This window comes from Myotis davidii, unplaced genomic scaffold (assembly GCF_000327345.1).
Source record: "Myotis davidii unplaced genomic scaffold, ASM32734v1 scaffold1693, whole genome shotgun sequence".
Lineage (NCBI taxonomy): Eukaryota > Metazoa > Chordata > Mammalia > Chiroptera > Vespertilionidae > Myotis > Myotis davidii.
In genome coordinates, this window is record NW_006284386.1 from 936521 (window position 1) to 951195 (window position 14675).

A 14675-nucleotide genomic window follows, 5' to 3' on the forward strand; every position below is an offset into this window, starting at 1 on the left:
GGGCCAAGCCCAAGTTTTTTTTTTAACTTGGAAACTGGGTTGATAAAATTAAACAAGTTTCTTTTCTGCAGGACTTTTAAAAGCTTCAAAACAACAACAATGCTATTAATGTTCACTGTGAGTCCCCAAGAAGGGAAAATGCACTTCCAGAACTTAATTAACCATGTGATGTAGAAACAAATCCTACCAACATCGTTTTTGGGGTTCTTTGAGGGGTAGGTTGAGGAGACTATCCCCTTATCAGAAAGAAATATTTTAGACCAGAGTCTAATGGTAGATAAAAATCCAAGGAGACACAACTGCTTGGAGTTGGTTACTCGATTTTACTAAGAATTCTCACAACACGGAAAGGAAAAACAGGGACACTGGTGCTCCTTGTTTTGTTTTCGGTTTTTTTCCTCTTTCCAACACTGACACATGCACACACAGGAACTCTGTAGGCACTTCATAGTAGCAGTGCCTCTACGTATTGCTTTTTCTCATTCACTCAACTTGTAACGCCACAAGGAATTATTCAACCTGCATATTCAGCTAAATGCTGAATAAAATTTACCCGACCTTCAGGGTGAATAAAATATCCCGTGACCTTCAGGATGTCTCCATACAATAACTTTCCTTCTTATCTTATTAAAGTTACTGTGCTGGCCAGTGACTGACATGCTCATATCTCTTCCTTATCAGAACACTCCCCAAAGTCACTTTCTACAGAAACAGTCCAAGGTGGACAAATTCTAGACCACATCACCCTGCCACCCTCTCCCTTACCAAAGGCAAATCTGACTCAATCAGAGATGGTATGGAGACTGAGGTGACCTGGCATGAAAAAGTTTGCCCAAGCAGAACCAAATGGGGACTAGAGTCACCCCATTAAGAATCTCACCTAGAAATAGATCGAGACATAAAAGCATGCAACAGACTACAGAACCTCAGAAGGAAGGCAGAGATCACAACCTGATATTTTATGTATATTTTTTAAAAATCTATGACTTCTCTTACTATAATGTAAGCTGTGGAAAATAATAATTTCTTTTGTTATTCCTTCATGGGATATCACTCTGCTATGTAAAAAAAACAAAACCACATAATTCACTGAACTACTCCAATTCTACATATTGCCAAGAAAATTAACTCTTAATAGAATAATAGCAAATAAATGTTTTCTTAATTTATCATACAGTAATAACTTGAAATAAATATAATATGGGTGGCATTTGAATTACTACAGGTGTTGTCCCTAATGGACAGGGCAAGTAAGTCCCAAATTTCTCCTCTTCAGAACTATGAGGTCATCAGGAAAAGAGACTTTTCAATGCAATATATATTCTTACGTTATTACACTTTACAAAATAAATGCACTGGTTTATAAAACAGAGACTTTCAGGTGATTTTTTTATTCAGTGAAAATTCAAGCTCAAGAGGCATTCTAGTATCATTAAAATTAATCTGAGTTATATGGCTATGTTCTCTATATAATGAAATAGTTTTGTTTATTAAACTGATAGGTAAGTTCACAGCTGACTTAACAGTCTTCATACTTTTTTGCTAAAAGATTTCATTGTGGCCGTTTTTTAACTGAAGTTAGGTAAATTTTAATGAAAGAAATAATGTTAAAAATATTTAGTATGTGACAATAAAAGGAGGGTATTTTGAAAGATTTTCCTTATTGTGAGGCAATATAAAAAAGTGGTTAAGGACCCAGGCTCTGGAGACACACCGAGTTGCAATCTGAGCTCTAATGCTTACTAGCCAAGCAACATTGCAATGGAGAAAATTAACTAACCTTTCTGAACCTCAATTTTCTCATTTATAAAATGAGAACAATACTAATACTAATAATAAAGATAACCTGGCTGGATGTATATATTTCAAGTTCTTAGAACATTTCCTAGGGGATAGTAAATGCTATATACTGTTCATTGTTATTATTTTTTAAATGTTTTTAAGGATGTCTATAGAATATCCAGGAAGGCATTTGAAGACAGAGTTTTAATTTTAAGAGAGGTTTGAGCTGGAAATATAAATTTAGGCATTAGAGGGAGGAGTGAATGGACAAATGGACACATACACATACACACACACACACACACACACACACACACACACACACTCATACTTTTAAAACAGTGCCTAGCATATAAGTACTATATAAATGTTAAAACGCTAATTGTTTTGATATTATCCAATTATTTTTATTTTAATGATGACTTTATATGTCACTTTAATTTAAGCTTATTAAAATGAAAGCATATAGTAGGTACTCACTAAAGGTTTAATGAATATAAACAATTTTTGGTAGTTACCTTTTTTGATTCATCATAATAAAATGTTGACTGAAATTTTTAAAATATACGAAATTTATATTTCTCAGATTATACTCAAAATCTAAATTTAACAGGTAATAAACTACTAAACACTTATGACAACACTAATATCAGCTTTAACTTGAAAACATTTTCAAATTCAGTTAATTTAGAATAAAAAATAAATGCATATATTTCATATGCCTATGAGCCACAGGAAAACAACCCCAATAGGCTATAATCACCAATTAAGATCTTCAGATTCCTTAGGCTTAAATGTTCCTACCCCAAAATAGTTGGTAGTATTTCCCCAGCATTTATATCTTATCCCCAAAAGTTTGGCTCACATACAGAACAGGACTGGAGAGGAAGGGAAGCACAGACCAAGTTATTCACCATCTAAATAAAACTGAAAAAAAAAGTGTACATTCTTGTATCCCTAGTATGCACCACATGTGCCTATATAAGATAATCTAGGAATTACATTCTGCCTAAAAATGTTTCTTGATTTAAGCTCATATTATAGTTAGCTCTACTTATTATTTCTCCACTGCAGTCCCGTACCTACAGCAGAATCTCACTAAGGTACATGCTTCCATTCAAAAGAATAAGGGAGGGCGGGGGAGGTCTGGGATAATTAACAAACCTCAGTAAGATCCTCAGGAACACAGGTGGACAGTTCCTCTCAGAGGATGGGGAGGCAGAGGGGGTGATCCTGGGCCTTAAATTCAGGTGTACATATCGCAACGTAAATTCCCAGGACAAAGGCTAGCCCCAAAAAGCCTTTGTCATATGCCGTTTTCCTAGTTCCAGAGAAATATTTCTAAAGTAAGGGGAAAAGTGGCTACCTATCCAGTGGCCAGTTGAATAAACTTGGATCATTTTGAGAGTGACTATACAGTCATAAAAATACCAGATTTTAATCTCCAGGTTCCAGCATTTTTATAAGCAGTATCACAAAAGAACATTATGTCTCCTAGAATATTTCTTTCTGCACTCAGATTCTGAGGAAGAAATATGCCCCTCATTGCCTCTCTCCCAGTATGATTTTCCCCAACACAGGCAACCTTTATCAACAGAGTATAAAAGCAAGTTTATAGTATGTTCACCATTGGTGGTTTTTTCAAAAGAGTGCCATTTCTGATTTCTCTGCTTTTGAGGGAAAAAAGATGAAGTTTGTGCCTCAAAATGCTTAAGAATTGGTGATGCTTTTGTAAAGGCCGACAACGAGAGACCATATTCAGATAGTTTTCCTGATAGTATGCATTACTGACAATGGTGCATTTAAGAGATTTTCTGTTTTTGCACCTTCTTTTTGTGATCCAATTAAGACAAATGATGCTTTCTTCTTCTATCTGTCAGAATAACTGTATATATTCTTTTTTTTCTAATGTAATAAAATTAGTAACCTGGAAGATACCATCTTTAGTGTGTAACTGAAGGTTTACTTCATTCTGTTTGTTAAAAGTCCCACACAGTTATATAACCTATACTAAAATGTATTATTAAAACAAGTTATAACATATGTTATTGGTATTATACAGAGAAAAGAAAAATTATTCTGGATAAGTAAAATTATTATTCCTCAAAGACAAAGCAAAAGGTTTTTTCAAGTGTATTTAGAAAAAAAAATCACACAACAAATATTTTACAAAAGCATTTTAATAAAACACTCAAACAAAATTTTGGTTAAACTTACTAAGCTTAATATACCTAGAATTACATATTCTTTGTTTGTCTAACCTAACCTATAAGAATAAAACCTTGTTATATATAAAACTGAGCAGTTACGTCTAAAATAATACTTAAGAACATCAAACATAAGAAAATCAGGCATCCATGTACCATAAAACTATAACATACTGTAATTTAATCCAAATTTCACTACATCTTATTTGAAACATCCATTAAACAGTCACTTAGAAAAACAGCATTCAAAGATGACCCTGCAGTTTAAACAGAAAATAAACCTATGGTTATAAAACTAAATCATTCAACAAACACTTGAATTGAGCATTTGAGTTCACTAACTGCTATCTCTAGCACATTTCCATTAATCAACTACTATATTTAGTAAGAGATAACAATGACTATAATAAGCTAAATGCAAAAAAAAAATAACTGTAAAAACATTTTTTTTTGTCTCTTAGCTGGCTCCGTGACTACATCTATTTTCTCCAAATACCTAAACATTTCAAAAAGAAGCTCCCACACAACAAAATTTTCAACTTTTTCTGTACCTCTTCACCCCCAAATTTACCCGATTGTTTTCACTTGCTTGCTGGTGAAGCCTACAAAAGTCCAATCAATTTATCCATCTCGATCTCCCTCTGAGCTTCAAATATAGTTAGAAAAACAGAAAAGTTCAAAGCTGTTGGAAAAGCAGTGAGGTTCCAAAGGGATGCCAGTTAAGAGTTTTGTTGAAAAATAAACCTACTTCCTAAAAGTCAACAGGTCAAACTCAGTCACAGCCGGAAGCCGCGGTCTTCAGAAACTGAAGGTTCTTCTCGCGGCCTTAATCAGCAGACTTGAAATGCTGGCCATCCACAGTGGGGTAGATGTGGCCCTCGACCATCAGATATTCGAGGGCATCCTTGATGGCCTTGATGCTCAGGCTGCCGAGCTCGGCATGGAGCTCGCCGACACTCTTGCCTTCCTGGTGAGGACACTCGCGAATCAAACGCAGCACATCGGCCTGAACAACCTGCGGGCGGACCTCGCAGGGCTCGGGAGCCTGCGCCGCCTCAGGCGGAGCGGAGGGCGCGCTCTGCCCGTAGGCCTCTTCCTGGCCTTTCGCCAGCATCATGTGGGTGTTGACCGTTTCCAGAATGTGTGCGGTGAACTCATTCATGTCTTCCAGGACGCGGATCTGCAACACCTCGAGGATCCTCACCTCCGCAGACCCTCTCAGGATACCCAACACTTTAGCGTACACTCCCACAGGACAGGGAGCCAGCTCCTGCTTTGCTTTGTTTCTGCCCAGCCAGTGGCGGGCGTCGATAGGCTTGGTGGTCATATCATCAATCTTGTAGAGAATGTAGTTTGGCGCTCTCTCCGCCTTCCTGATGATACCCACGATAGAGACCTGGGAAACCACTATGCCCCTGACCTTGAAAACATCGTCGACCAGAGAAGCAGTGAGCAGCTGGTTCACACAACACGGGATAATGGGCTCGATTCGAGCCCTGGACCTAGGCGCCTTCAGAAAAGGAGCCATGCCACCCTGCGAGGGCCCCTCATTGCTGCCACTGGCCCCACTCGCGGCAAAGAAGCCACCATGGCCTCCACATTCACTCTTACTCATCGTAACCACAGCACACACGGCACAGGAGGATGGGTCAGCGGCACTTGCCTCGAGTCAGCGAGATCGGAGGGACTGTTCAGCGAGGAGGCCAGCGAGTTCCTCAAGCGAGCGCCCGTCTCCACAGAGAGCTGCCGCCGAATGCGTGGCTTACCACACGACACGCAAGTATGTAGCCCCACGTCGCCCACGGAGCCAATCAGCGGGCAGATAGTAGAGCAGTGCTGCCTCCAGCCAGTCGGGACCTGCCAGCTGTGTGCGTGATCCCGTCATTCCTCACAGTGGCCTGGTGCTTGCTGGGCTATATTTTTAAAAGGCCCGCGTATAATTTTAGGCCTTTCCTGCCTTCTCATAAAAAAAGGCATTTTTGCTACCTTCCCCCAACCCCTTCATGCCTAAATTTCACAACTTCTTCCACAGTCACTTCTTAAAGAGTCATTTATTCACTCAATCAGCCATTCAAAGGAAATTTCAAAATGCCCACGTGCACTATGGCGGAGTGCTGTACATTACGCGAAGAGACGAGGACTCGGTGAGGCGGCACTGAGGGGCGGGGGACCGGGAGCGGGCAGCGGGTGGGAGTGCGGTGTCGAGGGGGTAAGCCACCATCATAATGACTTCACCTCCGCAGAACCTCTGAAAAAACTCGATCCTTCTATAGTCATTTCTTAAAGAATCATTTATTCAGTCAGTCAGTTAACCATTTAAAGGAAATTTCGGAACACACACGTGCACTATGGCAGAGCGCTGTAGTCACCTGAGGAAGGAGGCAGGACACGGACGTGGGGGGGGCGGCGAGGGGCGGCTCGGGCCCGTGGAGTGGGGGGCAGGGCTGACGCGGGTTATGGGGATCACCACCACGGTTAGTTACTGTTCTCAAAAACTCACATCCTGTTCAAATCATTAAAACCAGAAGCATTCCGGTAGAAATAGCAAGATAGCCACTTTGAATGATTATATTGAAATGTAAGTTACATCGTACCGTTTTTCTTTTAAAATTTTTATTGTAGAATCATATTTTCCAGTTTTTCTGCCAAATGCCTTATAGATTAAAATAAATATAGATTTTTATTTTTTTTTACAACGCAGGCTCACGTATGCCCGCGCAGTTCAAAGCTGCATGGTATAAGGGTCAACTGGCCCTGGGAATCCAGCGATGCAGAGGGCGAACTTAGGTTATAAGCTGATTTTCGATTGGCGGTGGGCACTCTTACCTCCCATGTTGTCAAAGGGTCAAATGTAGTATGATGCACTTCCATTTATACATAAATCCAAACAGAATGACTAAGCTCTAAATCAGGGGTCCTCAAACTTTTTAAACAGGGGGCCAGTTCACTGTCCCTCAGACCATTGGAGGGCCGGACTATGGTTTAAAAAAAAAAAAACTATGAACAAATTCCTATGCACACTGCACATATCTTATTTTGAAGTAAAAAAACAAAATGGGAACAAATACAATATTTGTATATGCATGTGGCCCGCGGGCGTAGTTTGAGGACCCCTGTTCTAAATTATTTTCAAGGCTCCGTGGCTAGGTCAGAGAAGTAAAAATATCTTAACCCATTATATATTAAGAAAAATATGAGTAAAATAAAAATACAATTTCTATATAGTCTTATGCATTAATTTCTGAACTTAAGAGTCCAGCAATTGTGTAAGTAGATCCCAAAATATTTCCATATTACACTGAAAATCTAGTTTCCTTATAAAAACATTAATTTTGATGTAATTAAAGGCTTTTTATGGTTAATATAGGAACATCAGTTACTGGAATATACCATTAGCAAGAAACTTGTTTAAAAATCCTCTAACAATTTTGAAGAGTTTATTAATACTTTATCACATTTCTTTTATTGGTTTAAATAATTGTATTTTTCCTATCCTAAATTACAGAAATGTGTAAGTAGTATATTTAAAACTTGTAGAATGTAAAATTATATATACTTATCAAGTTAAAAAAGGAATAATATCATAGAGCCAATATACTGAATTTGGTTTACAAATAAATATATACTAATCATTATCTAATTACAAAGTTAACTTCTGGATCCATGTTTGTATAATCAAAGAGGAATCAAACACCTAAGTATATATGTATTCTTAAAACTGCAAATTATTAATAATCATATTAATAACATTATTTAAATGCTTATAACCTCATAATCAGATACTGCAGTTTTATTAGCTAACATTAGATTTCTAGTCAGAAAATCATGAGGTTCAAATGAGTGACTGATTATATTCCCAACATTTATATACAGTACAACTTTTATGAATCATATCAAAACAAATAAGAACCACCTACCTGACAGGATTGCTGGTTAAAGAAACCCTCAGAGATTCTAGGCAGTTAAGAAGTTTCTCATCTGAAATACCAGATCGTAATTCATGAACATATTCTTGTGAAGACAGAGTGCATTCATGTTTGCTGTTTTTCAGCCCTCCCTATGGGGGAAAAAAAGATACCATTTAAGAAAAAAAAAACACAGTTTTTTTGTAAAAGTTTTCAAATAAAATAATGCATAGAATATGTTTAGATTTTTCTGTATAAAAATGTGTGGCAGAGTGCTAGCACTTAAAAATTCATGGTCATAGAATTGATGTGGTAAAATCATGTTGTGTATATCTCAACGCTCTCCTCGGCCTCATTTAAAAGAGAATGTCACCACTGGTGATCATGACCTGAATAGAACATGGACTTGAGTTGCATAAAGCATCACCGGCAGGAATCCTTACATTTACAATCCAGGTGTTAGGATTAATATTACAGTAGTTGATCCCTAACCCACAGGATGAACAGTTAGCAATCATCTTATTAATTTTCCTTACTAAGATATTTATATTCTACTGGAGGGCTGGGGCACAAATTCATGCACAGGTGGGGTCCCTCAGCTTGGCCAGCGGTCAGGGCCAATAGCACCATGGGAGGTTGGCTGGGGTAAGGGGCCACGGAGGTTGGTTGTGGGAGGAGGTTGGTTGTGGGAGCGCACTGGCCACCAGGGGGCAGCTCCTGTGTTGAGCATCTGCCCCTGGCGGTCAGTGCGCGTCATAGTGACTTGTTGACCAGTCGTTCTGTCATTTGATTGCTTAGGCTTTTATATAGATTCCACAAAATACAGTGCATGAAATTTAATATAAGACATTATACATTACCCACGTTTATTGAAATATCAGTATCAGCTTATCTCAACAAACATTACTTTAATTAAAATGTAAAACAATAGTTTCCAATGAGCACAGTAGTTAATCAAATTGGTCAAAAATATTCCGTTCCCAAGTATTTCTTTCTAACTTTGTTACTCTGTTATGGATGAATCTTAAAAAGTCATTAAATGCATTTATCTGACCATGACTAGTTTTTGCTTAATTTCCAATATACATGGTGTTATTTTATTTCTAGAACTCATTATCATTTCATTGCTCTTTAGCTTCACCACCTTGCCAGTACTATTATATAAGTAGTTTGGGGAAAGGCTGGGAGGAAAACATCATCAACACACTCACTGTAACAATAACTAATAGTTTTACTTTCTAGACAAACATGGCCATAACTGCCCTTTTCCTAGATTACAAGCATATCCCTCTGAATAAAAACTCTAGCTTGATTCCCATTTTCTAAGTTCATACAAATTACACTCAGTTTATGCTCAGTACATTACACTCAGTTTCCGCTAAATATCTAAGCTATAATAAGGAAAGAAAAATGTTTCCCACTTGGTAAAAGTCATATCATTAGAGAATTTTAAAAAATTAATAATGAGAAATGGATTCCCTAGGGTTTCATACTGTTGGCTTTTTATTGAGAATACCTTCTTAATATAGAAATTGTCAATCATGCCTAATGTCTTAATGTTTTAAAATTCCAGTAAACATTAAAGTCTGACAAAGTTTTATACATGGAAACTCCATTTCCTTATAGCACTGTGCTGCCATCACTCCTATAGCACTTAAGACATTGGGGCAGAGGTCATTATTTGTGTCTGTCTCTCTAGACTGGGAAGTCCATGTATGCCAAGTACCTAACAGTGACTGAATTTGGTGAGCCTCAACAAAAGTATGCTGTTATTGAATCTTTCCATAACAATTACAGAACAAGGAATACAATTTCCTACTTTAGTGTCCATATTTTATGTGTTGGCCATTGACCTGATTTTTCTTGCTTTGTTAGGATATACAGATGTTCAAAAAGTCTATTAAGTAAATCAATATATATATAGCACAGTAAGTAAAACCATCATCGTGAGATCATTTCCACATTTCTATAACTTATTTATCCAGCTCTTAAGGCTACAAATCCACAAGGAATTCCGCAACTAAACATTTATAGCATAAAATTGTGCAAGTTTACTTCCATACACCACTTTCATATGATCCTCACACTTTCTTTCTTAATTAATGGATAACAGGCTCTACTGATCCCCTGGAGACTTTTATATAAAGCTCTGCCTGCAAAATGACCTTAGAATTTACTGGGGGCGGGGGGGTCAGCCTGGTAGACTCTGACCCCTGACCTCTCCATTGCTGGCTCTCATCATTCAATTTTCAGCCCAACAGTCTTCTGCCCTCCACACACCAATTATCATCACAACACCATTGCAAACCTCATTTATAGTGTTAATTTTATATAAGTCAATCTTGTTTAGCACTTTCTTTGTTTACTATGTCTTCCTCATTAAAACATAAGCTCTATGAGGCAGGAATCTTGCCTACCTTCTCACCACCTCATCTCCAGACCATAACACTGCTTGGCATATAGTAATTACTCAATACATAGTTCTTGAATGATGATGGATGGATGGATGGATGGATGGATGGATGGATGGATGGAGAATAAACAAATGGGTGAATGACTGATGAGTTTCAACATGCAGAAGCTCCCAAATTTCACTTCAGAATATTACATGAGACATTCCAGTACAACATATTGAGAGATGCTAGTATAGAACAGATAAATGGAGACAGCATATGATGGCATGCTGGGGACCACTCAAACTGCTTCTGGATTTGAATCATCGCCCCCTCACTTACCTTCCAGCTAATCTTTGAGCTGGCTATTGAACTAATCTCTAGAAACCTATTTGCTCATCTATGGTATAGGGGTAATAAACACCTAGCCCCCTCACATTTGTTATGATGATTAAGTAAGACAATGAATATGAAGTGCCTGAAACAGGCATTTCATATGTATTGTCTTACAAAGTAAGCTGCTCAGAAAATGATAGCTCCCTGCTTTCATATGGTCTAGGCTGAGATACTATTTATGGAGCAATTCAGCCAGCCCATCACATTGGGACTCATCCTTCCCCCAAGTCTTAGAAACAAGTTTAAAGTATGTAATTTAGGATAATCTACGGTTATAAGGAGTGGAAGCAATCGATCTAATGGAGGAAGAAAAAAATTATATAGCCTTTTAGAACAAATGGCTTTTTTAAAATATTTTTATTAATTTCAGAGAGGAAGGGAGAGGGAGAGAGAAATAGAAACATCAATGATGAGAGAGAATCATTGATTGGCTGCCTCCTGCACACCCCCTACTGGGGATAGAGTCCACAACCCAGGAATGTGCCCTTGACTGTAATCAAACCTGGGACCATTCAATCCTCAGACCGACGCTCTATCCACTGAGCCAAACTGGCTAGGGCAGAACAAATGCCTTTTATCGAGTTTAGGAGGACTTAGGGATTTTAACATAAACTCATACTTGATAATTATGAAAACATATGAAGGCTGGACTGGCCCTTAAAACATCAGCTATTCTAATGCCCTCATTATAGAAATAGAGAATCACGGTGATTGCCCAAGTTCACATAATTAGTAAGGTTACAAGAATGAAACAGTAATATCCTGGTCCTCGGGTTACTTCTTTTTCTACTATATGTCACTTTTTCCCACAATTGAAAAAAATTAAAGCAACAAGTATTTAATTCTGAAATATCTATTACAAGATGTCAAAGAATCTTCAGCATATCAATATGGTGTAACATAATATTAAAGAAATCATCTAAAAAACAGTTCAATAGATTAAACTAATTCTCACTATATTTAATAGTGCTGTAATGCAAGAATGGCTTATTAGTAACACCCTGCTCTGATACCGAACAAAGGAAACGACTAGATAATGGATGGATAATAATGGAAATTTTAATTAGCTGCTCCGTATGAGATTAATGAAAATTACCACTGTGCCCATTTGATCTTTAAAAAATAATGCAGACAAAGTTAGCAATTAGCATACATCATGCTATTCCAAAGCTAGGTGAACAAGAAGCTTTCCTAATTTGAAGCCATTCCTTAATTTGAAAATCATTAGAATGGGACACAGTTGTCAGTGTCACTGTGCTTGTATTATTCTAAGACATTACATAGAGAACCAAAAAGTAGTTCGGGACTGTATAATAATCACATCCTCCTCCCCTGATATGAAATGTTAGTGTCAACACCAGACAAGCATTATTTAAAAAGGAACACTTGAAGTTTGCAGTGGAGATACCACTTGTGATTTTAAGTGGCTTACTTTGAGCATGATCTGTCACTCTTTAATGTAAATACATCTTTACTTATAATTTGAGGACAAACTTCATACATAGTTCTAAGCTGTAAAGGTATCTTGCTGCAGACACTAGGAAGAACTATTGATTGTACACAAATCTTTTCAACTGTAACATGCACATAGATAAATTGCTATCAGTGGTGTCATCTTTAAGGAGTAAAGACAATATTGTCATGAAAACAGTAATATTGTTGCTCTTACTGACCATGATTTATAAACCCTATGGAAGTCAGGTTAATTTGGCTACTTTAATCGAGTTTCATATCTATCACTGCAGTTCTCTGAAAAAGCAATGGCTGAGATTAACAAATTTGGAATGATATCTACAAAGGTCACAGTGTTCTTCAAGAGGCTCCTAAAACTTTAAAAGCATAAGTAGGAAACCAAAAAGCCATTTTCCTCATCATCAGTTCCTTGATTCCAGTAGGAAAAGGAAACACAAAACAAGTACCTGATCCAAGTCTACCTACCTATTCATTCTCTTAGGGACGCATTTGGTGGGCTATCCACCTCTGAATGCTAAACATTAAATGGCTTATCTTCAATTATATAATAAAAATATCTTATAAAGGGAGATTATTAGAGTTATGTAATTCATTTATCCAGAAAATACAAATTGTATTTTAAAATAAATATAGTTCAAGATTTCAAATTATTGTATATGCCATTTGCAGTGAAAATTCTTTAAATTGCATTAAAAAATATAGCACACAAACACCACACATTATCAATTCAGGATCTCTAAGAAAGAAACCTACACAGAAAATTACTATCATGAGAAAACTTCAGGCAGTGTCGTTTCCCACTGCAGAACACAATGTCTTTAATTAAGAACTTTCCAGAAGTTGAGAGTAATATTCAAAATCAGAGAACATATTCTAAATTCTAGGACAGAAAAAATTTTACAGCAATGTAGATGTATCATGATTCTTCAGATTATACAGATCATTTGTCCCAAAAGGATTTGACTAAATTTATTTAAATATGATTAGCTAAAGTGGTTGTTTTCAAGTATAAGATTTTTCTACAAAAAATCATTTATTGCCTTGACCAGTTTGGCTCAGTGGATAGAGCGTTGGCCTGTAGACTGAAGGGTCCCGGGTTCAATTCCAGTCAAGGGCACCTGCCTAGGTTGCAGGCTCAATCCCAGTGTGGAGCGTGCAGGAGGCAGCCGATCAATGATTCTCTCTCACCACTGATGTTTCTAGCTCTCCCTCCCTCTTCCTTCCTCTCTGAAATCAACAAAAATATATTTTAAAAATCATTTATTGTTTCCTTATTGAATTGAAACATCTAAATATTAAACACCAAATTAAGCATTTCATCCCCAAGTTACAGACTCTAAAACCATCACAGAAAGAATATTTAAATTATTCTTTTAGCACATGTATTGTTAGAAATATCAAGTACACAAAGAAACTCTAAACATATTTAAATTCGGTCACCTATTGGTATTTCTTTTATTATGAAACACATTAATTTATAAAGTGGAAAAATAATTTATAAAATATGGGAGGAAAATAATAATACCATCAAATAATTAATTAAATACACAATAAATTTTTATTTTTAACATTAATAAAAGGATGATGGTATTTTAATAAATAGGTTGATTTCAAAACATTACACTTCACTTCTTGTGAAACAATCGCAGTTGATCTACATACTCTTAGACATGTTAACAACGAAAAGCTAAATCCCTGTTAAGTGATTTGCTAGTGAAAACTAATTAAAATATTTAATGATATTCAAAATTAATAAATCTGTATAATAAGCAGTCAATCTGATGTTTCTCTTTCATATCAAACACAATCAATGTGTGCTCTGTTCTATACTTAAAATCTACCCATACCTGCCTTTTAAAACTTAAAGTGTTATTACTAGCATTTTTTTTTGCCCTTATCACTACCCACAGTACTTGATAAAAGAAAGTTTATACATTATGTTTATCTTTTATTTGATAGAGGCCCTTGAGACATATCAGATAATGAAATGCAAACAGATAGAAAGTAACGCAGGGGTCCTTAACCCTGGGCCCCAATTCAGGAAGTATGTAAACCTGAAAGGGGAAAAATAACATCTTTATTTTCAGTAACTACTGACTTAAATTCAGCCTCTCTTCCCATTATGAATGTAGACAACAGACCACAGTAGTATAAACAGTACCTACAACCTAGTCACTGTGACTCATAAGAGTCACAGATATTTCCTATCACATCACAAATACCGCATTTCTGGCAATTTTTCAAAATATCATGTAGGCTCACCATTTCTTCAAACTTACTCTAGCTATATAAGCTGACACTTTGTCTTGTTATTTAACAAATATTGTAAAGAAGCATATCACTGCCTCGGATTTTTAATTACACCTTCTATTTGGAGATTATTATAAATACACATGCAGCTGTAAGAAAAACGCAGAGAAATCTTGTTTCCCACAATGGTAGCATCTTGCTTAAAACTACATTCACAATATCACCACTAAAATATTGACGTTGAGAAATCCCACCTGTTTTATTACAAG

The 14675-nt window shown here is 36.7% G+C and overlaps 2 protein-coding genes across 2 annotated transcripts in view; both read right to left on the minus strand.

The window, feature by feature from the left end:
* Positions 1-14675, minus strand: part of DIAPH2 (diaphanous related formin 2) — an 870032-nt gene that overhangs the window by 723320 nt on the left and 132037 nt on the right. The window contains exon 6 of the mRNA XM_015571867.1: positions 7907-8046. Within this exon, the coding sequence (XP_015427353.1) occupies positions 7907-8046 (140 nt within the window). The remainder of the gene's footprint in view (positions 1-7906; positions 8047-14675) is intronic.
* On the minus strand, positions 4071-5867 carry RPA4 (replication protein A4). Its single transcript, XM_015571881.1, has one exon. The coding sequence runs from the start codon at positions 5602-5604 to the stop codon at positions 4816-4818; it is 789 nt and encodes a 262-aa protein (XP_015427367.1). The 5' UTR covers positions 5605-5867; the 3' UTR covers positions 4071-4815.